Source organism: Diachasma alloeum, unplaced genomic scaffold (assembly GCF_001412515.2).
Source record: "Diachasma alloeum isolate Michigan unplaced genomic scaffold, Dall2.0 Dall_scaffold_00183, whole genome shotgun sequence".
Lineage (NCBI taxonomy): Eukaryota > Metazoa > Arthropoda > Insecta > Hymenoptera > Braconidae > Diachasma > Diachasma alloeum.
Window position 1 is genome coordinate 743,770 of NW_021680349.1, and position 24,736 is coordinate 768,505.

General features: G+C 36.2%; 3 protein-coding genes across 3 annotated transcripts; 1 reads left to right on the plus strand and 2 right to left on the minus strand.

Annotated features, from left to right (window-relative positions):
* Window positions 1-4,488: 4,488 nt before the first annotated feature.
* LOC107047474 (transcription initiation factor IIE subunit beta) lies at window positions 4,489-8,268 on the plus strand. The gene is made up of 4 exons (XM_015270249.1): window positions 4,489-4,665; window positions 6,587-6,851; window positions 6,945-7,151; window positions 7,688-8,268. The coding sequence occupies exons 1-4, from the start codon at window positions 4,604-4,606 to the stop codon at window positions 8,006-8,008; spliced, it is 855 nt and encodes a 284-aa protein (XP_015125735.1). The 5' UTR covers window positions 4,489-4,603; the 3' UTR covers window positions 8,009-8,268.
* LOC107047480 (ras-related and estrogen-regulated growth inhibitor) lies at window positions 8,065-21,448 on the minus strand. The gene is made up of 6 exons (XM_015270254.1): window positions 21,167-21,448; window positions 20,139-20,252; window positions 10,622-10,678; window positions 10,072-10,145; window positions 8,999-9,265; window positions 8,065-8,440 (listed from the first exon to the last, which is right to left on the minus strand). The coding sequence occupies exons 2-6, from the start codon at window positions 20,233-20,235 to the stop codon at window positions 8,285-8,287; spliced, it is 651 nt and encodes a 216-aa protein (XP_015125740.1). The 5' UTR covers window positions 20,236-20,252; window positions 21,167-21,448; the 3' UTR covers window positions 8,065-8,284.
* Window positions 21,449-21,736: 288 nt separating this feature from the next.
* LOC107046509 lies at window positions 21,737-24,172 on the minus strand. The gene is made up of 5 exons (XM_015269132.1): window positions 24,034-24,172; window positions 23,634-23,964; window positions 22,380-22,500; window positions 21,893-22,304; window positions 21,737-21,804 (listed from the first exon to the last, which is right to left on the minus strand). Exons 1-5 carry the CDS (start codon window positions 24,170-24,172, stop codon window positions 21,737-21,739), a joined length of 1,071 nt encoding a protein of 356 aa, XP_015124618.1.
* Window positions 24,173-24,736: the final 564 nt, after the last annotated feature.

A 24,736-nucleotide genomic window follows, 5' to 3' on the forward strand; every position in this document is an offset into this window, starting at 1 on the left:
CTAAAATAACCGAATAAATATTTAATACGAACCATGCGTCAACAATGAATAATTACAAAACAAAAATCCAAAGTACATTCCCATCTCGAAGCAATCACTCCCCAACCAATAACTCCCACGAAAACTGCAGAATCGGACTGATCCAATTGACAGATAAGTGGACTTGTCAAAATAAATCAACCGAGAACAATAAAATTTAATGACTACCGCAGTGAGGAAAGAAACAATTCGTCCTTTCCAATCCCATTCATTACCCAAAAACAATAAAAATCATTGAAACTGAATCACACGCTCCAAAAACTATTGAATGTCTCTCGCACGATAACTCTCAAGCAGTAAACGTTTTTCAGGGTAACGTTATTCCCGGATACACGAGAGGTTGCGGGTATTCGTCGATGCTTATGATGCTTTATGGGGCACCAAAGCCCCTCTCCCCACATAAACGTTCGGATTTCCATGGCTTGTTGGTTCATTCAAGATTCTCCCAAACATATACACTTAAGCTCAAGAGAGTGCTGTTGCACGTGAAAGCAAAGTTCCAAACGACGTCCAACCGGGACTCTCACTACTCATATAACTTTTAAAAACCCAGCCCATTGATTATCCTATCGCCCCCCCCCCTCTCCCCACCCCCTTCACCACTCTCTTTCTTTCCCGACTTCGTTAAAAAAAATATAGATAAACTATGCATGTAGACCGAAAAAAGGAAAAACATTGACGGAAAAAAGGAGTATCATCGCCTCGTTAAACGGCCATTAAAACTTTTTCATCAAAGGAAAAAATTCCAGTGCAAGAATGGAAGGGAAATAAGAAATTCTTCAGTGAGAAATTCCTTACTCCCATGCCCCGCGGGAAAAACTTGATTTCACCACAGTTAGTTTAACGAGGCTAATCGATAATAAACTTTACAATGTTTCTCTCGCTTGAATTTCCAATCCCATAAAGTTGATGAATTCCAAAAGTAAAGGGGCGAGTGAGTAAACAGGAAGAGTAAAAAAATACTGGGGAATGAAGTTTAACCGGACGATTGTAAAATTTCTGCTTTTAAATCTTCGATGAAAAAAAAGCGAGTAACAAAAGAAATATATGGGGACGTGAAAAATAAAAGTAAAGCTTGTGAAACAAATGTGAGAATCGTAAAGAACCAGATTTGGCGGCGATTCCATCACCCCCATGGCCCCTCTGCCACTGGTATTTCCACGCTCGCAGGTGGACGATTCTTGTAAAACAGTTACCTACGTGATCCCGGCCCGCTGAACCCGTTTATTTCATCGGCTAAAATCGTTTGACTCGTTGGCTACGCTCGTTTTTCCGTCCTTTTGCACCATTTTTTTGCGCTCGTACGGAGAAAACTCCTCGTATACGAGAACTGATCGTAAAAGACGTGGAAAGAGCATCAAATCGTTGTGCAGTTTTCTGGAACACTGAGGCGATAAAACAGGCGGGAGGGGGGGGTGAAATCTTTTTCCTTGATTTTTGTGAGGCAACTGGAGCATTTGTCACATACTGACATTTAGGTTGAAGGAAATGAATTTACTTTTCAGTGGATTGTTTCATTCAATATAAATTCAATTCTGTAAATGAGGAGAGCTAAGGGAAATTGAATCTACAGGGGATTGGTGAGAGCTGTAACAACACTGGTTAAAATTTTTTGTCGAAATTTCCGAATTATTTTTTGAGAATTATAAAAGTTTAAGTAGCCTCAAATTTGAATGGAGTGGGCATTATATAGTTCGAAGTGGCTTCAAATTTGAGGTCGAAACGCCAACACTGATCACGTCATTTTAACAAATTGATGGAAATTTATAATTCAGCAGCACTAATCAACATTTAATACTTCAATTTTTATCACCTGATATTTCTCTTGAAGTTTCGATCAATGTAGTCATTGAGTATTCAAAATTTTATGGTAAAATCAATGGAAACTTGGAATTTCAGTCCAATTATCCTATTAAAATTTCTAAAAATCAGGAAAACTCAGGTTAATATATTCTCGAATGTTCAATTTTTTGAAAATTCAGCATAATTTGGCACTGAATATGCATGGTTTGATTGAAAGTTCAAGTAATTTGCAGAATTCTCTTTTTTTTTCTGCTGACAAATGTAAAATTTCCGTGAAATCTGAAATTTCATTTTTTTCAAGGCTAAATCGAATTCAATATGACTCTCCTGAAATCTCGAAAAATGTCGTCATTGAGATTTCAAAATTTTATGGTAAAATCAATCGAAGCTTGAAATTTCAGTCCAATTATACTATAAAAATTATTAAAAATCAGGAAAACTCCGGTAAATATATTCTCGAATTTTCAATTTGTTGAAAATTCAGCATAATTTGGTACTGAATATGTATCTTTCAATTGAAAGTTCAAGTAAGTTGCGGAATTCTCGTTTTTCTTCTACTGACAAATGTAGAATTTCAGTGAGATCTGAAATTTCAATTTTTTTTCGCTAAATCGAATTCAATATCACTCTCCTGAAAATGACTAGTCAACTGGCCACGAAATTTCTTTTTTTTTTCTAACAGCCAACTTAATTATATGCTTTAATTACTTTCTATTTATTTGTTTTTTTATCCTTATGCAATATACAGCGTATTTGGTTTTTTACAAACATACATTAAATTTTTAATGTAGTAAAGTAAAAAAGTTCTCTTTTTAAAACGAAGATAAAGATCTGGCCGTAGCTAAAAAAATAATGCTCCTATAATCCGTGCTTCCATAAAAAGCGAATGAAGTGATAAATGATTCAAAACACCCTGTGAGCTCTACTTTTCATTAATTATGTAAATAATGAGCGATTATAAAACAAAATGTCAAGAAGTGAATATTTGATGCCATTTTCTTGTAATTCTACTGATTATCGAGACAATTTACAGCCACTTTGGTTCTCTGCTATTTTATTCTGTGGTTTCCCTCAAATTCTATTAACAATACAAAGCGAAATGGAATAATTCAACTACATGTATTAATACTTCCAATTACGTAAATAACCGTAAAAAAATATGTCAACACATCAACTATACATGTTAATTATATAATTACTCCAACGAGTGATAGACATAAATATTAGAACTTTTTTCACTTCTCCACAGAAAAAGTCTTTTCACTTTAACTTGAACTCCCGCATTAATGACATAATTTTATATTCAACTAAATCTGAAAAAAAAAATGATTCTGTTTCAGGAAAAATTGCATAACGAAAAAGCAATGACATAAATAATTCACCTCATTAAAATATCAAGTGATGCTGTTCCCGCAAAATTGAATTACCAAAAAGCAATGAAACAAATAATTCACCTGATCAAAAAATCAAGTGATTCTGTTCCCGAAAAATTGAATAACCAGAAAGCAATGAAACTAATAATTCACCGTGTCCCTGAGAAACGCCATAACAAGTCAAATGAATGGACACAACGCCACCGGGTAATTCCGATATTACACCGTGGAGAGGGACTCAACCGTCACATTCTACCCCAAAGTGCCAATCGCTTGGCAACACAACGTACCTCATACCCCACCACCTGATCACTATACCGTACACTTTATCGGTATGCAATTGTACATTATGCAAACATGAGCACGTGTATACCCGTGGTACACCTATCTGAATCATTGCCATTGCAAACAATGCAACATCACCCAGCACCCCTAATGCATTCTGAAAGACGGTACATTGTAGTGTAGCTTACCAATGCGTATGGAAAACGATATGGCAAACTCTCCAGGGTCGACAGTTTCGAATATTGCCCAGCAAATAATTCAGCAAGCATTGAATTAAATTTCCAGCTATTTTGAAAATTGCCTCTTGGCAAATAACTTGACTGAATTGATTAGTACATTCGGATGTTTATCGTGTCCAATTATTTCCGACAATTGTCATTCCGTTTGTCCTTACAATTTAGGTTAATTAGTGGCCTCGTTAAACAGAATTATTGGGGGCAAAAAAATAGGGACCGATGGTCATTCCAAATACATTCACAAACAGTTGGAGATGCATTTCATTCGGAAAACTTCGATAAAAAAGAAAATACAGCGAAACAGATGGAGGTTATCCCTCACTTCCGGTACTTTATTTTTCGGCCATTCGTGTTTGGTTACTTTAATCCACATCTATGGGCAATATCAATAAATTTACGTTGCGACAGTGGATGGGATACTTTATTTTCAAACTGAAACAAGAGTTTGAGGACCCCTGCGCGACTGTGATTGACGTACAACCATCGGGAACAACTAAAAATGTCCATTTGTCCAGCAATTGGCGATGTCAACGAAATGGTTGTTTTTATTTACCGGTTTTCTGGGTTTTTTTCTCCATGTTTTTTCGGGTTTTATCGACGTTTATATCAATAAGTTTTATGACGAGGAGATATCTTGTCCTGCCTGACACTTTTCGGAGGATGGAATTGGATGGAATGTCGAGTGACGCGCGTCGCATGCGCGGGACATTGTAGTGCACGGAGAGATCGATAGGGGCGCTACTCGCCGGAGTATGCGGGTTGGAGGTTGGGGCAGTCTCACTGTTTTGGTCGACGTATTGTTTTGGTGGGCTCGTGGGATTCAATTTTTGGGAATAAATAAGTCAGATTGTTCGAGAATTACCCGAGATGGATCCTGCATTATTGAGGGAGCGGGAGCTCTTCAAGAAGAGAGCTATATCAACACCTGTGTAAGTGACAAGACAATTTTTAACCTAGATTTCAACTTTAGTAGTCAATATTTAGTTGACGTAACGAATTAATCTTACGTTTCGTTTATTTTTGGAGTTAGTTTTTTATTTTATTCACTTTTTTTTTGAGTTGATCTGCTGCAAATAAGTTGACAACTGGTCATTGCCGAAAGATTTCAGCCAGTGCATGTTTTATTCACAGAACTTGCTCCAATTGCGAGAAATTTCACAATTTATTTCTGGAACAGATTAACATACTTAATTTTGTTCATTGCTGGGAGTAATCTATAATTTTTACTCATTTTTGCAACTGGTTGTTCACAAAAGTCCGTGTAATTCACATTTTATTTATAAGATTGTGTCCAGTTGGGAGTTTGACGTATGAAACTTTATTTGTTTCAAATCTTTAATTTCGTGCTGATCACACTCAAACAAATGGAAATATATCAAGGGATATAATGCAGTCTTAACCAGGGAAACTATGTGCGTTGAAAATGCACTAATTTTTCATTGAAGCCGCTAAGAGCTTCATCGTTTATGCTATTTTGAATGAATAAAATTGGAGAAAAGAAAACTCTTCATGTCGGGGTTTCAAAGTTGTCCAAGTTCACGGTTGAATCTTAAATGATGGAATAATTAGGTTTTTATTTGTTTTCATTTTATTCTTCATGTGATCTGTTGCAAATAGCTTTGCACCCGCTTATTCCCAGAAGCCTTTAGTAAATAGATTGCAAATATCTACAGAATAATCTCCAATTGGGAGTTTTTCATATGAAAAACGTTATAAAGTTGATTGGAGAAGTGCGGAAGATGAAATAATTCAGTTTTTCTTCATTTTTGCTTAATTTTCAATGCTATTATCGCAAATATACTTAAAAACTGATCATTCATAAAAGCTTGCGGTTCATGCGTTACATTTTATCTACAAAATGATCTCCGATTGGAAATTTGAACATAAGGTAATTCTCCCTATGCACGTTCAGATATCGTGAGTTATCATATTTTAATTATTTTGGCAGTCTCAAGAATCTATCATGAGTGAAATATGATTGGGGTAAGTACTTTAGTTAATATGGAAAGTTATAGACACCAATGAACCGTGATTTATGGGAAAATAAGAGAGAAATCCCATTCATCCCATTCAACTGATGAATGACAGTGGATCAAAGTTTATGGAACAAATTCCAGATGTAAAATGCTAATCTTCTTTATACCTGTTTTTTAAGTTAATAACTCTAAATGAGTTCGAAAATTCCACTTTTCATTGAACTATAAAGGATCGCCTTACATGAAAAGCCCAATTTTCATGAATTTTCAAGATGAATAAGAAATTTTATGGACATTTTCATTGAAAATTAAATTTAAACTCACAGCATTGAGAATTCAGATGAAGCTGTGACTGAAATTTCAAGAAATTTCTAACAGTGCAATTAAAAGAAGAAGTACAACGAAAACAGGATTGATCCTATACTTTTCGGACAACCAACTGTCAACTGGTAACGGATTAAATCAATGAAAAAATTATTGAGATGATGGACCGTCCAATCGAAATATAATTTTGTGCCTCGAGATATGTTCTAATGTTGTTTTATTACAAAATTCGATCCTCACGATGTAATTAGTTGGGATATAATCTCCTTATCATTCAAATCACGAGACGAAGATACGGACATGTGCCATACGTGCATGGGGACAAATAAGCGGACGAAAAATAGTAATTATCATGATTAATATAATTAAACCCCAATTCTGAAGGCTTCACTATCTTGTTATCTAATTGAACATCCCTCACACTCATTTGGATAGAAATATTAGACCAATGATGTGTTCACCTTAGCTAGATGAGCGCAGCGATATTTCCCTCATGGTCAATAATATGGATGCAGAGAGCGAAATTATTTTGTGGTTTTATTCCTTTCAGCATTGAAAAAAAGAAAAGAGAGCCTGAGAAAGAGCCCAGTCGAGATGAACCGAGTAAGAAGAAACCGAAAGTCTCATCGGTGTCAAGTGCCCCAAAACTCGACAATGTCACCTACAAAACAATGCCTGGTAGCTCACAGTATAAGTTTGGGGTACTGGCAAAAATCGTTAAACATATGAAAACGAGGCATCAAGAGGGGGACGACCACCCTTTGTCATTAGATGATATTCTGGATGAGACGAATCAGTTGGACGTGGGCTCTAAAGTAAATAGAATGGATTATATCCTTACTCCCTGATTAACGTAATGTAAGGGTTATAATGTACTGGTACTAATTATTTAATTGATTTATTACCAGGTCAAACAATGGTTGGCAACTGAAGCTCTCATTCAAAACCCAAAAATCGATGTGGTTGATAACAAATTCGTATTCAGACCAACGTACAAAATCAGGGACAAAAAATCGTTATTGAGACTTTTGAAGCAACAGGATTTGAAGGGACTTGGTGGAATATTGTTGGATGATATTCAGGAGAGTTTACCTCACTGTGACAAAGCCCTGAAGGTTGGTAACAATTGAAGAAAATCGAAATTTCACTCATTTTCATTTCATTTTCATTTCATGAACACCCAACAGCACAAGGCCAGTTGCAGCATCACATTAAATTGTCAATTCATTCAGTTTGAATAATAAAATAAGTCATTAGAATATGTAATCTATGCAATTAATTTTCTAATGTACATTTTCAGTTGTTTTTATTATTATGATTTCTTCTTTTCTTTCGGTTTTATTTTTTTTGTGTGTTCATTTTTCGAAATTGATTAATTGTCAAATGAACCGTCGAAAAAAACAATGATTTGAAAAATCTTGTGTAGACTATTTCACAATCACATTTGAAACTATTGGATTCAGAGAAAAATATTAAATAAACTTTTTCGCAGTTCATAGAATTTCCCACAAAAATCGTCTATGAATAAACTTTCATAGACTGCAACTTATTTCGGAACTGTTTTTCTTCATGACTTCACTATCGAATTCATCTCCAGAATAATTCGAAAAGATAATTTAATAACATAAATTTCATTGGAAAAATGCTGCAGCACTTGCAACACGAGATTCTCTTCATAGTTCGACCCCTCGACAAGAAGAAAATAGTATTTTACAACGATAAAACAGCTCAATTACCAATCGACGAGGAATTCCAGAAGCTCTGGCGTGCAGTGGCTGTAGATGCAATGGACGATCAGAAGATCGATGAATACTTGGAGAAACAGGGTATAAGATCGATGCAGGATCATGGACCAAAGAAACCAGCCCCAATAAAACGAAAGAAACCAAGTAACAAACGAAAGAATCTCAAGAAACCCAGGGACAACGAGCATTTGGCTGACGTACTAGAGACGTACGATGAGAATAAGTGAACGGTGAACCGTGAAACCATCCGCATAAGTGAATTAATTCATCTAGGAAATTGAACTCGTTTAAATAAATATATAATTTTTATAATCACAAGTTATTCATAAGTACAAAATAAATATAATTTTTCTCATATCTCAGGGGCTTAATAATAAACTTGGTGAATTCAGATACAAAAATCATCAATCCTTTGGCAATTACAGATGACCATTAGTCTATCAGTAGAAAAATCTTATTCCTGTACATAAAAAAAGTAATTCATTGATTATTGTTTGTTGTGATTAATCTTTAGGAAGTGCAGAATCACTTTTTCCACGCGAATAGGCACGTGTTGCTTTGCTTCCCAGCATTCGATCCAACAGTGATTGTTTATTTCTTCGTCGAGCAGCTAGAACCTCCCGGCACAGCTCGTGAAATGATTCAGCCACTTGTGCAACCTAGATAATCAAATAAATAGATTTTCTGTTGATTAACAGTAACCTATAAGCGATATTACACGGGAATTAATTTTTCGAAATTATCGTTTCAATTTTAGAGGCGATTGTGGATTTTGTACTTTTCATTTGAAGATATTGAAATATATATACAGTTATCTCAGTTAACAATCTTACTCAGATGTGGATGTTTCATCCGTTATTTGCATTCAGTTGTTTTTCATTTCTTTTTATTTCATCAATTTTGCAAGTGTTTTATTTTCTACTTTTAACATTACGTAAACATTACACGAAGTTTCAAACTTCAGTTAAAATTCAGGTTGAATTTTCAATTAAACATGAATATCTAGAGACAAAATGACTTGAATTTTCACGATATAATTGAACTGAAGTCTTCATATTTCCTTGATTTTCAAAATAAATGATTTTCTCATGACGAGATTTCCTAAAATTTCAGCGGAAATGTCACTTGTCAGTAAATGCCGGGGATTTCAAGTGAATAATTTGATTACAATGAGGAAATGTTGATTCTAGAGAGGAAATGTATTTTATCAAAGTTACCTGTTCAGCAGCTGTAACTTCACTGAACCAGCACTCAAAGTCCTTAGCCAAAATTTCACCCTCCTCAGTACTGACTTGCCTCAAGTGTACCATGTCTGCTTTGTTGCCAACCATGGCCAGCGGCATAGCAGCCTCTGGGTCAGCAACAGCGAGTGCTTGTTTAGCTTTTCTTACAAAGTTGAAGGAACCACGGTCAGTTATTGAGTAAACGAGCAAAAGTCCGTCCGCCCATTGAAGTGTCTCCATGGTTGGCATTTCATCGTCACTCTAAAAGGCCAAGTGATGGAAAATCTCTAACTCAATTGCCGAAAAAAATTTGGACATGTGTCTTTGTCATCCTCTCTCATCGTGTTTCTTGCATATTATTATCAATTTTTAGTTAGTTCACACATCAATATAATTCCGCGCTTAGAATAGTGTCATCTTGTGTATTCAGCATCAAATTAAAAATTAAAAGTGAATTTGGACTATGGAGTCAGAGCTTCTTTTTATTCATATCGGAAATTCTGTTCAAAGTGAAAAAATCAATCGTCATTTTACTATATTGCATTTGGATTTTCCTGTACGTAACATCAAAAATGTGAGATAATCTCATCATTCTGGCTGTTAATTATAATCAACCTTGGGTAGTTCGGCACAGAATAAACATAAACACGGTAAACTGTTAGGCTGAATCACCGTTTAACTACTTTCGCAGGAAATATATGTAGAAGATATATTTGCTGTTTCAACTTTGTCCGGAGAAAACCTTAGTAAACGCAATATTAAGAAAGTAGAATTATTCTGTTTTCATCTGACCTCAATGATTTGGACAATTACGATTTGTTTATTCATGTTTGATAGAATGATCTTCAATTCTCTTTTGTTCGTTAAGCGAGCTTCATGAAAATTCGACGCAAGACGATTGTGCTCATGAAAAATGGCATACTTTCTCCATTCGTTCGAAATATCCGCCATATTCGAGTTCTCATTTTCGACTTGAGATATTGCCCTTGCATTTTTTTTCGAAAGGATGCAAATGAGTAGTGGATACGGAGTATCTTGAGAGCTTTCGGTTAGCATAAAAAAGTTACCTTGGGACAGGAGTCTAAAATTTCAAAGAGGATCGGCTCACCATCCACCAACACTTCGTGCTTGTAGCGGTTCTCTGAAATTGAAGAACAACACTTTTTGAAACTAAATACTTGGATGAATACTAAAACTAGAACTCGCTAAATAATTTATAGAAAATATCAAGCATCTTCACCAGATATTTTCTCAGCAAAGACCGCAAATACAACTCGGAGAACAACTTTATAATTACGAAGGAAAATCCCCGCAGAGCCTCAAAAAGATAAACTAAAATAACGCAGAAAGCTCGACCATTCCAATTATCCCGGTGTAACAAATTGTTGAGCACATTTAACAAATGTTGACATGTTTTCCTCGAAAAATCAATGTCGCACACTTCAGTCGTCTCGTGTCAACTTCGTCGGACTAATTTAGACCAGACGTGAGACCTCAAGGTATTCGTGCATGGAAAAAAACTCGAACGAAAAAGAAAAATAAGAGGGAAGATCAAAGGCGTTTCGTATTTTTTAGTACAATATGACTTAGACCTCATGAATTTTCGTTTGGCCTCACCTTGCTGATGATCATACTCCCCAATGTATCTTCTCGTCAGGAACCTCACGGTCAAGGCTGCAACAAATGATAAATTTTCAGCGCATGAGCAACAACTTCTCACCCAGCTGCAGCATTTCAATCCTCCAACAGCATTAAATCATTATTTACGAGTGTCGTTAAGTCTTCCGGCCAGCAATAAAACACGTATTAGCCCAGTTTCAATTGTTTACACAATAGCGGGTTGTGCCACGTGGACAAACACCGAAAATTCCAGTGTGAGGCCTCCACCGACGTTAATACATGAACAAATAATTTCTGAAAACTCAGTTGACCCGGAAATAAGTTGAAGAAATTTCTCAACTCACTTTCAATTGTTTACCCTCCTACCCTCCAGTGGTAACAAAGGAATAAATAATTAGTTTTCCTTAGATCCATGTAATTATCCGAGTGAAGAACCTATCCTTTTCTCCTGATGAATATTCAAACAGCCATCGTGGCTTGAATCGCAAACGATACCTGGTCTTTTCATCAGCCTGAGTTCTCCATAACACTCGACCGAGTTTTTTTTTTATTCATTCACTTAGAGAATACGGAAATGAGATAAACGGATCGAGGAGAACGAGGGAAATTCGGTGAAAAAAAATTAAAGGGAAGTTGAGTTCAGATGAAACATGGATTATTATGGCTGGTAGGTTCGAATCGGGGGTGATAAATAATTTCGAATAACTCCGGAGCAGCCAGTACCACTAAATATTCAGGGGATGCAAGTTCAGTCAGGAATACTCGCCTTCTCCATCGTTCACTCTATCTTTTTTCACCTTTACCTCGTTTTTTCATTTTCTTCTCATTTTTCGTGTTTCACCTTTTGGCAGGCGATTGGAATTCCCAGTGGCACCCGACGAATCACGGGAAGTGAAATTGAAAAAAGTAATTTCATTAGTTCTTTTATCGACAAAACAAAAGTCATAATTTTATTATCAATCATTTCCGATGAATTCTCATTAAGAGGAGGTTGACCCTGGGGAGAAAACTATTTTTCGCACGTTTTTTCCTTAGGAATCCGATTCTGCACGGAGAAAATATAAAATTAAAAATTTCTATGTGAACATAGTAATCGAAAAAAAATATTAAAATTTGACTTATTTTAACTGAACGTTTGCGATGTGAAATTCATGATTTATGATTTAACACAGTAATTTATAACAGAGAAAGGAGTATAAAATGCATGAGTCAAAGAATACTTTTAAAAAGTGTTAAAAACGCTTTATTTTTTAACCAATTTTTGTTATTGAACGACGAGAAATTCCTCAAATGGTATGAATTTTTACTATGCTAAAATTGAATTTTTTCTTACGATTTAAAACTTTACTTTATATTCTTGCGCCTCCTATATTTTATTCGAGGAAATTGCAGAAATTACAATGTTGATTAATAAAAACTCCAGCGGATGATGAGAGCCCCGATTGTTTTCAGTTCTTGGAATCTCCTCCCTCCGTCGACCACGTAATGGCCCGGGTGACGGATTCTACAATTCGAAAAAAATAAATGTGCGTGGAGCGAAATTATTGATAGTAATTTTCAAGGATAATAAAGAAGATTAAATACGGTTTTCCACTTCGGTTATTAAAAAAATCGCCATCTCCCTCGTTCTCTTCTGCGAATATTCATTTTGAAAGGGGGCGAGAATAATTTTTAAACCGACGAAGTAGAAATTCATGTTTATTCTCTTAAATTTTACTCGTGTCAATTAACAATTTAACTTTTACGCTACCATCTTCTACTGTACAGACTCTCAATTTTGACTATATACAACAGCAATTTTTCCAACAGACTCTATCATATTTTAATTTTGTCAGTCGTATTTCTTTATTTGTTGTCAAAATTACTACGTTAAACCGTGAATTTTCGAGTGCGGCGGGTGTAGACCTGCATTTTAGTTCTCATATTAAGAATTACTATGATCCCATAGTACACTGATAGAAAAGGTGGAACGATTCAGTTGCACCAAACGAGGCTTCTTAACTGTTACCGCGATTCGTTAATAGTTAACGAATCGTGGTAATAGTTAAAAAATCTCGTTTGGTCCGACTAAACTGTTCTATCAGTGTAGAAAATAATTATATATCTTTTATGTGTGTGTACCAAAATTGTTTCCACCGCTCAAAATTAGAGTGCCGATTTTTTGTAACTAAAAATGGGGTACTTCTATTGTTCAAATATTGTGTACAAACGTTATTTATGAATTCTTACTTTATCTAATGGTTCTGATGCATCTACCTAGTCTTTTGTCACCCTACAGTTAAGAGGGTTCCTTTCAATAATACAGATTTTGCTAGCGTACTTCCTCCCTAAAATTCGGATTGGTACATTTTTCCACACCGTTCCCATTCATTTTCCCCTCAGTCTGTAAAAATTCACTCATTCTAACTGATATTCATATGAAATATTTGAGAATAAAGTTGATCCCTTGAAAATGACGACTTGTTTAGTCGAGAAACGAACTTCACAATGCACCTTCTTCCCAATTTTTCACAATTAAGAAGCGAAAATTGTTAATCAGGAGCAGAAAACTATTAAAAAAATTTTAACATGCAAAATTTAAAAATTTTAAAAATTAAAAACTCTAATCTTGAGCCGTCGGAGACAGTTGAGGCCTTTAGAATCACATTTCTGAGGAAAAATCATGCAAAAATGGCACCTTTAAAAATTGTTCCCTTGAAAAACGAAAGTTTTTTTCAAGGGGTGAACCTCCCCTTGAACTGTCATAGATATTCCATCGATTTATCCTAATTTACTCATCCAGAAAGACAGTAAAATGAAAGTTGTGATTTTTGCGCTATTTTTCCCCACATTCCCTGTGGCAAAATGAACAAGTTCACTCTCATCATAATTTTTTCTCTTTCCAAGGCTTGTTAATCCAGAGAGACGAAAGGCGAAACGAGAGTCGGCAGCCTAGTGACCCGCTTCGAGGTACACCACACTATTTTTACCGTCAACCTGTCTCCCCTGTCGTTGTCGTCGGCAGTGGAAAAAAGATGAATAACATAAAAAAGGTTTGCACGAGGTACGTTTACTTATCGCTCATTTATTATCTCTTTCACATCCCGGGCCTTTTAATTCCGACGTTTTATTCAACGTCACGGGGAGATAACTCTCTGGGGCTCGTTTTTTTAGCCTGTCCTAAATAAAGATGCTTGGACTTGGGAGATATGAGCGAGAATTTTTCAATTAAAATCGGAAAATTCGGTGTTAACAAAGCCTTAGGGTTTTTAATTCAGGGATCAGAGGTGAGGGATTTATCGATGGGGTTGAGGTGAGGAAGAAGGTATTAAGACATACCAAAGGCTCTCGAAATACATCGGCTTGAGTGCGTGACCTGTTTGAAGGATCGAGTGAACTCAAAAACCTCATCCCATCGGAGCCCATTTCATTCTTCATTCCCAGCCTCTCTCTGGCACTGAACAATCCACCAGCAAAATACCATCGACACCCCATTCTAAAAATTTTCGCACGAAGAGAAAACTCTCCAAATGCCGCGTCTCAAAGAACAAAATATAATTTGTGGTTTGCACGAGAAAAAAACATAACAAGACAGAATTACGATGTTTCGTGCTTAACTCTGAGATTCAGGGCTATTCGAGGTAAAATGTATAAATAGCCTGTGGAAGTTGTTACGCAGCTGCCGTTTGTCGGTTTAGAATTATTTATCCGCTGTGTCTAGTCTGGAAGATTGATTTGCGATAAAATATTTTTACATTTTTTCACTCCCCCTCGGCTATCCAACAAAACCCGCCGTAAACTCTGAAACTATTTTCAACTACATACTAATTTCGAGGGCATCCCCATGAAATAATCCGAGAAGATAAATACATTGCGAGAATTACGTGGAGAAATTTTAAATATTTTTCTTCGCAAAAATGAATATCGGATTTTTCTCATCACCTCGTTATATTGAAATACGAGAAATTAATTAGTGATGAACTGGTTTGTAACTGGGTTTCTCTCAATTTTTTTTAATTACTACATTAAACTCCCACCGGTGAAAATACATCTGATAAAATATTTTTTCACGCTCCTGTGCCATCCAGTAAAACTCTCCATGAATTCTAAGACTATTTTCAACTAAAAACTAATTTTCAGAGTATCACCATAAAATAATCCGAGGATTACAAATACATTGCGAGAATTACGTGGCGAAATTTTGAATATTTCTCCTTTGAATAATAAATATCAGATTTTTCTCAACATCTCATCATATTAAAATCCGAAAAATTAATTAATTATGAACTATTTTATAGCTGGGTGTACCTCGCTTCGTCACCAATACAAATTCCTCCCCCATTTTTTTTTCAAATTTTTTAAAATACCACCACATTAAACTCCCACCGATAATACATCTACGGTAGAAGATTGATTCGCGAGACAATATTTTCTCATTTTTTCACTCCCCTCTACCGTTCAAAAACACTCATTCGTTCAAAAAAAAAATCCATCACGAGAATTATGTGGAGAAATTTTGAATATTTTTCCTCTCAAAAATAAATGCCAGTTTTTTCTCATCACCTTATCATATTAAAATCAGAAGAATTAATTAATGATGAAGTATTTTATACCTGGGTTTACCTCGCTTCATCGCCGATAGTAATCCTTCCCCCATTCCTCCATATTTTTTTACTACATTAAACCCTCACCGGTAACAATACATCTAGTATGAAAAATTGATTCGCCCCACAATATTTTTACATGTTTTCACTCCCCTCTGCTATTCCACAAAACGTGCCATAAACTTTGAGACTATTTTCAACAACAAACAAATTTTGGGAGTGTCCTCATAAACTAATCCGAGAAAACAAATGCATAATCTGTGAAAAAATGCACTACTTTTCGCCTCAAAAATAGACATCAAATTTTTCTCATCGCCTCGTCATATTGAACTCCGAGAAATTAATTAACGATGAACTATTTTATACCCAGTTTTCCCTCGCTTCCTCACCGATACTAATCCCTCTCCCATTTTTTTCTAATTTTTTTAAATTACACCACATTAACTCCCACCGGTGACAATACATCTAGTATGAAAGATTGATTCGCGCCGCAATATTTTTACATTTTTTCACTCCCCTCTGCTATTCAACAAAACGTGCCATAAACTCCAAGACTATTTTCAACGACAAACAAATTTTGAGAGTATCCTCATAAACTAATTCGAGAAAAGAAATGCATAATTTGTAAAAAAAATGCGCTATTTTTCCCCTCACAAATAGACATCAAATTTTTCTCGTCACCTCGTCATATTGAACTCCGAGAAATTAATTAACGATGAACTATTTTATACCCAGTTTTCCCTCGCTTTCTCACCAATACTAATCCCTCTCCCATTTCTTTCTAATTTTTTTTAATTACACCACATTAAACTCCCACCGGTGAAAATGCACCTAGTGTGTAACGCGGTGGGACTGCCGACGCTCATTACGCCAGAGAGCGCCAAAAACTCGGGCTAATTTTAATATAATGCGAGACCTTATCCGTTCCACCCCGTTTCGTTTCCTCTCTCACTCCTCCCTCCCGCCCTCCACGTCCCCTTCACATGAACACATAGCCCTCGATAAGAACGAGCTTAATGGAGCCGAGAGAGACATAGAGATAGAGACAGAAAACGAAATTAACGTGTGAGAAAAATTCAACCCCTCTGGGACAATGCATTCTTGTCACCCGTAATTTTTATACACACACCTCTTTTCTCACCCCCTTCTACATTAATGTTGATAAAACTTTCATATTTAATTTCCGTATCTTCCGTCATTGTTAGTGGCTCCCAATTCCAAATGCTTACACTGAGAAACATATTTCTAATATCTGAAACATATCTATTTGAGACAAGTAATTTTTTTTGAATCGCTTTGTTCATGCTTAACTCATGCTTTAAGGTATATACCTTAGAAAACCCTAACCCTGTTTTTCATAGATAATGTTTATCATAGTTATTGAAAACAATTCTAATTAGCTGTACTACACAGTTTAGGAGATAATAAATAATGAAACGCTGGCTTCTAACACGCGAGGCATAGGTCAAACGGGGGTTATGGGTCCCCCCGAACTCGCTTTCTCCATGTTACGATAAAACGGTTCTTACGATGTTTTTAAAAAATTAATCCGTGATAAATTGATAAGTTTCGAATACCGCGAATTTTTTACGCAATTTTTTTACGGTGAAATTTCGTGAAAGCATTTCTTATTTGTTTCAAACAGTTATTGTTGCCAATATCAACAACATACGAGGATATTTCAATAATAGAGGAAGCAAATAAAATGAAAATTTATGTTCAGGCATTTCTATAGAAAGTATCACCATAAAAAAGTTGTGCAGAAAATATCGAAAAGATTTCCTAATGAACTATTCCTTGATTCTCTATCGGAAAAGATTGGCGATAAACTAGGAAAATTTCCAACAGAAATCCTCTGCAAAATGCAATAGAAATTTCTAGCGAATGTGCCAAAACTTTCAATGAAATATGTCCGCGCGTGTTCCCGTAAAATTGAGTTGTTGCATCAACTTCAATACTGATTCTCTCTTCGTCAAAAATTGTAAATAAAGTGTTCTTTTAAAAACATGTTCCGACGCAGTAAATATGAAAATTGGACGACAATATTCAACTTCAGTATCATCCGGCATCGTTAGTGTCATCCAATTTCAACTGCACATATTTATTCGACCAATATTATTAATCTAGATCAAACGTTAGACGACTCAGCGAAATTCAAGTGGCACTAGACAAAATATTAAGTTTACTGTCTGGGCTGAGACAAACTGAGCTTTGAGCTGTCGTTGAAAGTGCCAAGGACCTTTGAAAATGCCTGTAGCAACTTTAATTCACACTGTAATTTCCGGCACACACCGAAGAAACTATTATTACTGTAACAAACTAAAATGCTCGATTGCTTGTAAGACGCGTCGGCACTTTCCCCCCAGTGTGCCGAGCTCTGCAAGAATCACATCTCTATAATTCAGAGGCCCCCTTTTCTCTACCTCCAACCTCCTCCAACCCCGGGCTCCAGGATGAGTTATCGGGTCCACATTATTCCCTCGAGTCGTAACATAAAGTAAAAGAGGGAAAATGGGGAAAAATGAGGGGAATTTATATTATGTTTTTACTCGCAGGTGCTCTAGGCCTTCGATTATTTGTTATCGACGATCAGAAATAATTACAAGGTTCTTTAATTATGGTTATGCCGTAGGTTTTATAGGGCATATTGATATGGACTATTTTTAGGCTCAGTTATTGAACAGCTGATAATGAATAGAGAAATCAATATTTCTAAATTAAGAATAATGTTTTCAAAATTGAGGATATTGATGTTGATTGAAGAACTTATTGAATGAACTGGGGAATTGCAAATGAGAAACTCAGGTGGTGGAAGCAATATCTGCAGTATTTTGGAGGCTACGGGGCTAAACAAAATTTAATTCCTCTGTTTTTGCAAAGATACCCTTCAGTCTCGTCAAGTACTCAAAGGAGAAATGTTCTTAGATTACGCAGCCTAGTTGAAAGATGGGCAAGCCATCCAAGAACTTTATTTTTTTGAAGTAAATAAATTAAACTTATAAATTAATAGGGGACTTCGCCCTCTGCTCACTTCGCTCGCCCCCCGCTCGCCTCGCTCGTTCCCCCCAAACTTCTTGACTATGTTTAGGTGTTCGTATAATGTAGAAAAGACATTGATCGAATGGTTCTCCTCTTTAAAACCTTTTTTTAAAAATTGAAATTTTTATTATTTACAAAAGACTGCAACCAACCTCTTGTTTTGAGACTCAACCATTGAATTTTCCATTCATTTACATAGAATATCAGATATACTCTTATTATTATTATCTTTCAGCGATTTGACCCCTAATAAATTGGACCCTTATATGACTCTCATTTGACGTCGAGACTAGTCGAGAATTATTTTGAAGAGATCATCACGGTCTGGAAAAACATCGAAAGTTTTGGAATCATCGCAATCTCGAAAGACATTGGATCGGTGCATCTCGTCACAATTCCAGGAGGATTTATCTTGCCTAGATCTCGAGATTTTCGGTTTTTTAAGTTCACGAGACGAGACGAGACAGATATCGAGACAAACATTTGAAAAACAGAAAATACTGAAACTCAGACGTGATGGATTCTTCCAAGTTCGTGACGAGATGCACCGATCCAATGTCTTTCGAGATTACGACGATTCCTAAACTTTCGATGTTTTTTTATATCGTGATGATCTTTCCAACATAATTCTCTTCTAGTCTCGACAGCATCACTACATATGACCCATACGAATCTATACATATATGAACATATTCGAGCGATGAGATAATAATTCATCCAGAATGGTATCATCTGAGTCACAGTAAGGGTCACAGATAAGGGCTAGAGTTAGGGTCACATTAAGAGTCAGAATCAGGGGCGTCTCCTTAATTTTTAAACCTCCTCATTCTTTTATTACATAGAGAGAATTGTGTTTGTGAAATAATTGTTTTTCTATTCGAAAACTTTATAATCAGGGGTATACATATTTTGTTTGCTCTAAATAGACGCCAGCGAGGTGAGCATTTATTCGAAAAAAGAAAAATGAAAACCGGCGCAGTAGTTTCTGAGATATTCAGGCAAAACGAAATTTAAACAAATTGTTATATATCAGGAACTACTAGACCGATCGCACTGAAACTGTGCGCCAAAGTTGAACTCAATCATAACTACCACGAGCCAAAATTTCATATTTTTATCGACAAATTTCACCGTATTTATGTTACATCTTCTGAGAATATATATCACTCAGAACCCAAACTGTCAAATACATATGTACAGACATTTCGTAAAGAACATCATTTCTCCACGTTTTGTAGCATTCTACACTGAGAAAAATAAAGTTAGTTCAGAAGTACGTCCTTACTTCTATTAAAAAACTCACGGCTTGGAAATTGACAAGAAAAGAATATCTTACACTGAGGAAAAATAACTCTCGTCAAGAGATTTTGTGGTTATTCGAAAGATGAGGGGAAATTGGTTCACAACACCAAAGCGCCTTCTCGAACATAGTCAAGTGGATTTTGTACTAAAATATTTTGGATTTGAGACTGAAATCCTATTAAATAAATGGATCCAACTATACTTGGTTTGAGAATAGTATATTTCGTAACGAGCTAAAAAACATTTTTTCACGAGTTACGAACAATATTTTTCATCACATTGTGGCGGAAATTGTCACAGCGTGATGAAAATTCTTTTTTTGAAATAACCAAATTTTCCTCTTCTTTCGGATATTCTAAAATGTTGTTTTCTTGTCAATTTTCGAGCAACGAGTTTCTTGACACTAGTAAAGACGTACTTCTCATAGAACTGTATTTTTCTGAGTGAACATCGTCTCAAAAAAGTTAAAAGTGTCTATTTTGCCCCATTCTCCCCTCCACCTCTTCTTTTTTATTCAATAACATTCACTTGAGATAATCAAATCCACAATCAATTTGCTATATGAATAACAATCCAAATTTATATTTTACCACTTTTTCCAACTCCAGGTGCTCCAATGACAGCGACTTTAACTTCACACAATGAGCTCTTCTTCCTCCTTATTCCCTTAATTGCATTTGACGTCATCTTACCAACATTTGAAACTGTAACACAAGAAAATTTTCGAAGACTATATTCCTACATTCTTAAGAAGTGAAATGTGATTGATGGAGAGATGAACCAACTGTTCTTAAGTGCATCGTGGAGAGTCTGTCTCATAACAATCCGAGTGAGGGGTGAACAGAGTGCTTTCTATTTTTGTGAGTGATGAGCCGGAATTTACGATTATTATTCAATTTTTCTTTGATTCACGAGGAATTTATCATAGAGCTGTGTTGATCAAGGTCGATGGAATTGTCAGTTGCTTGTGCCAAAGAATCAAGTGGCGCGGAAGGGGGTGGGGAGGGGAGAGATGACGCTGAGTGCAAGTTCAGTGATGCGGCCAGGGTCGCACGTGTCACACGAATAACTGCCACTATGAGGTACATAATCCTGCAATATTTATAATTTTTCCCTTCTTTCTATTTTCATAACAACACATTTTTTTCTATTAAAAAAGTTGCCTCGTAACATGATAAAATCGCCCAACAGGTGCACTCTCTTCTATTAAAACAAGGTTTTTTGTTTAATACATCTTTTAACTTTTACGACTGATTAATTTGTTTGGGTAACAACCACGTTGCTCTCTGTTATTGAACATAAAACTTAATTAAATCCACTGAACCTATTCAACAAATGAGTTCAGCATTGTTATGGAGAGAGGAGATTACAGCGACGAGTGCATTTATAGAACGCACGTGCTTCCCCGGAATTTCAACAATTTTTTATACTATTTCATTTTATCCTCCACTGATCCACTCATTTTCCCCCCCATTGTTACATTGTTCTTCTGCAGTTAATGAAATTTCATTCACGCATTGTCCCCAATTCCTTCCTCGTTATAATACCGTTATGAAAATGAACGAAGAATGTGCGTAAAACTCGGAACTTAAGTGTAATGAAAAAAATGTTTACTTACCTTCAATAATAATTCAGCTCTGTGGCTTAAGATTTTCCCGAATGAAAATTAATTTAACTCTTAATCACATATTAATTCAGTTCCTTCCTGCTTCTATTTTCGTACTTTATGAAGAGCTCCAGCGCTATGAGCATAGAGAATTTAATTATCAACTTCACTCATTCGTGCGTGTTTATTCAGTGGAAAAGGGGGTCACGTGTTTTAAACAGTTCGCGGGAATGAATTTTGTGTGAGAAAGGTCCGGTCCGTTTCTCGGTTGGAGCTCGACTGTCTTACCAGTCACTTGATAAACCATTCTTCTTCGGTCTTACCCAAGAGACCGTGCGATCTTTTTTTGACTCACACTCAAAACTCCTGCCAAACATTGCATCGATGTTATTTCCCATTTTTTCTTGGTTTCTCACCAGTTTCGTATTTATCCTCGTGATTTTATTGGTCATTTTTATAGCCTCGTGAGTATGTAAATAAACATTTCGTATTTATTGATGGAGTTAAAGTCTAGATCAAGGATTTAAGACACTCAATGCTTCATTATTTTCAAATCTCCATGTATTTAAATTGATTTTATTTTTAATGAGACCCTGGACATCCTCCAAAAATCCAGTGAAGCGCGTTCTTCATCATTGGTGTTACCCTGTCTGAATAATTAATAAGTCATTCATTACTCTAATTAGGAATTAACGAGTGGAGGCATCTGTTGGGCTCAGGGGACGACAATCAGATTACCATTCACCAGAGCGGGTCGAGCTACCACGTCCTCGTAGAGGTCTTCAACCCCAGCCTTGGGTAAGTCCACGATTCTTGGGGATCTCTGCCTTGACGACCCGCGAGATTTCCTCTCCGAGGGACTTGTCCCCTCGCTGATAACGTCGTCGGCCCGCTTATCCTCGTCAGGCCTGTTCCTTATGAGATTTTTCTTTAGCTGCTTTATCTCGATCTTATAATCACTGTTCGTTAAGAGCTCTTCTATTATCGCGAGAGCTTCACTCTCCTTTTGCTGTTGAAAATTTTTATCAGGAACTGTCGCTATCGAGCGAATTCTCCTCCGTAATTTTCGAAGTTTCTCCTCGAGTTTCTGGACCTCTGTCTCGTCTCGTCGAGTTCTTCTACTTTTTCTCTTTTTTAATTGATTTATTTCCTGGAAGGGAACTGGTTCGTTAAGAATTGCTATTTTTTTCATAGTGGTATTCTTCATTGTGTTTTTGTTACTGACATCAGCTCTACTATTTAGAGTCCTCGCATCATCGGTCTCGGAATACAAAGCATCATCATCTCTCCTTCTTACGGTGGACTTGCTCCATGTGCCGTCTACAGAGTTGCCATTTCTTGGTTCCCTAGGAAATGAAGCAATTTAACCCTTTGTTACTTGCGTCCACGGCAGCGCGCCTGTGAAATTCTATTTTTCGTCATTCCGGCCGTAGACAGCGATTTAAAAAAAATTGACTACACCTCTTACTACAATTACTATAATTATAGTCTCAGGACTATGCATAGTGCAACTCTGGGATGAAACTCGGGAACCGGAGTTGGACCAGGGCTCCGCCCAGGGCTCTCAGGACTATGTCTAGTGCTGAACTATAGAATTGTACTCCAATCTTCAAAAAATATGATTCGACATACGGCCTAAAAACTTTTCTAGCAAATATGAGTTTGCAGCCCGAACTGAAGGCGAGGGAAAATTTTTTTTTGGCCTTGTACATATCTCGCATTCTTCACAATGTCCGTAAACGGCGTTTGACGGACACGAAGTATACGACGTTTTACGGACAGTGTGACGAACAATTAGAAATTAATTTTAACTGGTTCGAGCCAATTTTGGTCTACGAAATCGGACACCTGAGAGAAACTCATGCAAAAAACGGTACTTTCAATTCAATTAAAATTTTGAAAATTTTTCCTCGAGAAAAGAAAAAGTTTTTTCCCAGGTTGGTCCTCCCATTAAATCGATTTATTTAATTTATTAGGAGAAGGTGGGGCAAAATAGACACTTCTTACTTTTCTTTCAATGTTCATAACTCAGAAACGAATTAGTCAATTGAGTTCAGCTTAGGCTCATCACAGGAGGAGAGAATTATTTTTTTCAAAGAAGAAAGAATATCCCATTTAAAATCCCATTTTAAAATATCCCATTTAAAAATCAGAATGGTACGTTGTTCAACATATTCGAAAATGAATCCCAAAATTTGCAGTATTGTTTCCACGCCAATTATTAAGATGTGCAACGTCAAAAATAGAGAAACCACAAAAATTGAATATTTCACTGTACATATCTCGAATTTTGTGAACCGTTTTTAAATGTGCTTAACAACAAATCATCCAAATTTTGCGTCCTTTGTACATTGCAAAATTTTCAGCAGCTAGAAGTGACTGAGAAACTACCTTAATCAGAAATTCAACGAGTTATCGGGATTTTGAAAAAAGTACCAACTGTCCATTTTGCCCCACTCGCCGTGTAGCAAATTATTACTTCAACATATAGATTTCACTTTCTCCGAATTGACTATGAGAGCCCCTCAAGTACTTCTGGAGCTGTAGACCTCGACCGGGATATAACTGCACCGTTGACAACTCTTGACTCCTCTCCTTAACGTCGTTACCTCGAGTTCTCATTCGAATTTCTTGTCTCCTCTGGCGTCTCTCTTCCTTGGAGCCTCTCGTGCCTTCCCGATGGCTCAGATCATTGGGGAATGTCACTCGTGCCTGATTCACCCCCTCAGATTCAGCTTCGAAAGAATTCAGGACTGATTTCAAGGAGAGGGCCACGAGATCAATGAGAATATGACAACCCTTGCGAAAGTCTTGAGAAGAAAAAATTCTTAATCATCATTGCTGATAAAAAATCGTTACAGTTGACTTATCACACTCACATGAACGTGATATAGGGACATAGTATAGAATCCCTCCAAAAATTGTGGAGACAACCGTCAGGAACTTCAGATAACCCCCGAAGCCTCCCATGAGTGAGTCTTTCTCTAAAAAAAAATTTCTCATCCCAACTGCAAACATGTTCTCCTCATAAACAACTCACTGTACCTCCCCAAGAGTGATTCCAACACTTTCAGAGATGAAAAAGCTGATCAAAAGAACTAAAAATTTCATAATTAACTAAAGAATTTTCATTGAGCTTCATGAACAACCCAGATAACCTTCACGACTAAAAAAAAAAGACGACTACATCAAAACGGAAAGCTTGTACTTCATCAGATATCATTTTATTTGTGTACTTTATAATACGATCGACAAATATTCATGGGATACAATGATATAGAAGGATTGAGTAATTGCACTGTGCTATGTGTCCTGAATACACAATTAATACTTTCAACATTTTTAAAGGATTTTACAAATCTCAAGGCATTAGAACACTAATTTTTTTCATTGCATCTACATTTTCTGTCCTCAAAATACTAATACTAATTAATTTTGGGTGAGAATGATTTGATGCGTTTCTGATTGGAACTCGACTGTTAGGATAGAAAAGACGAAACTATTTAGTTGTTGTTAAGAAGCCTATTAACAGCCCCGTTAACAGCAAATAAATCCTTCTAGCAGTGTGTCTTACCAGTCACT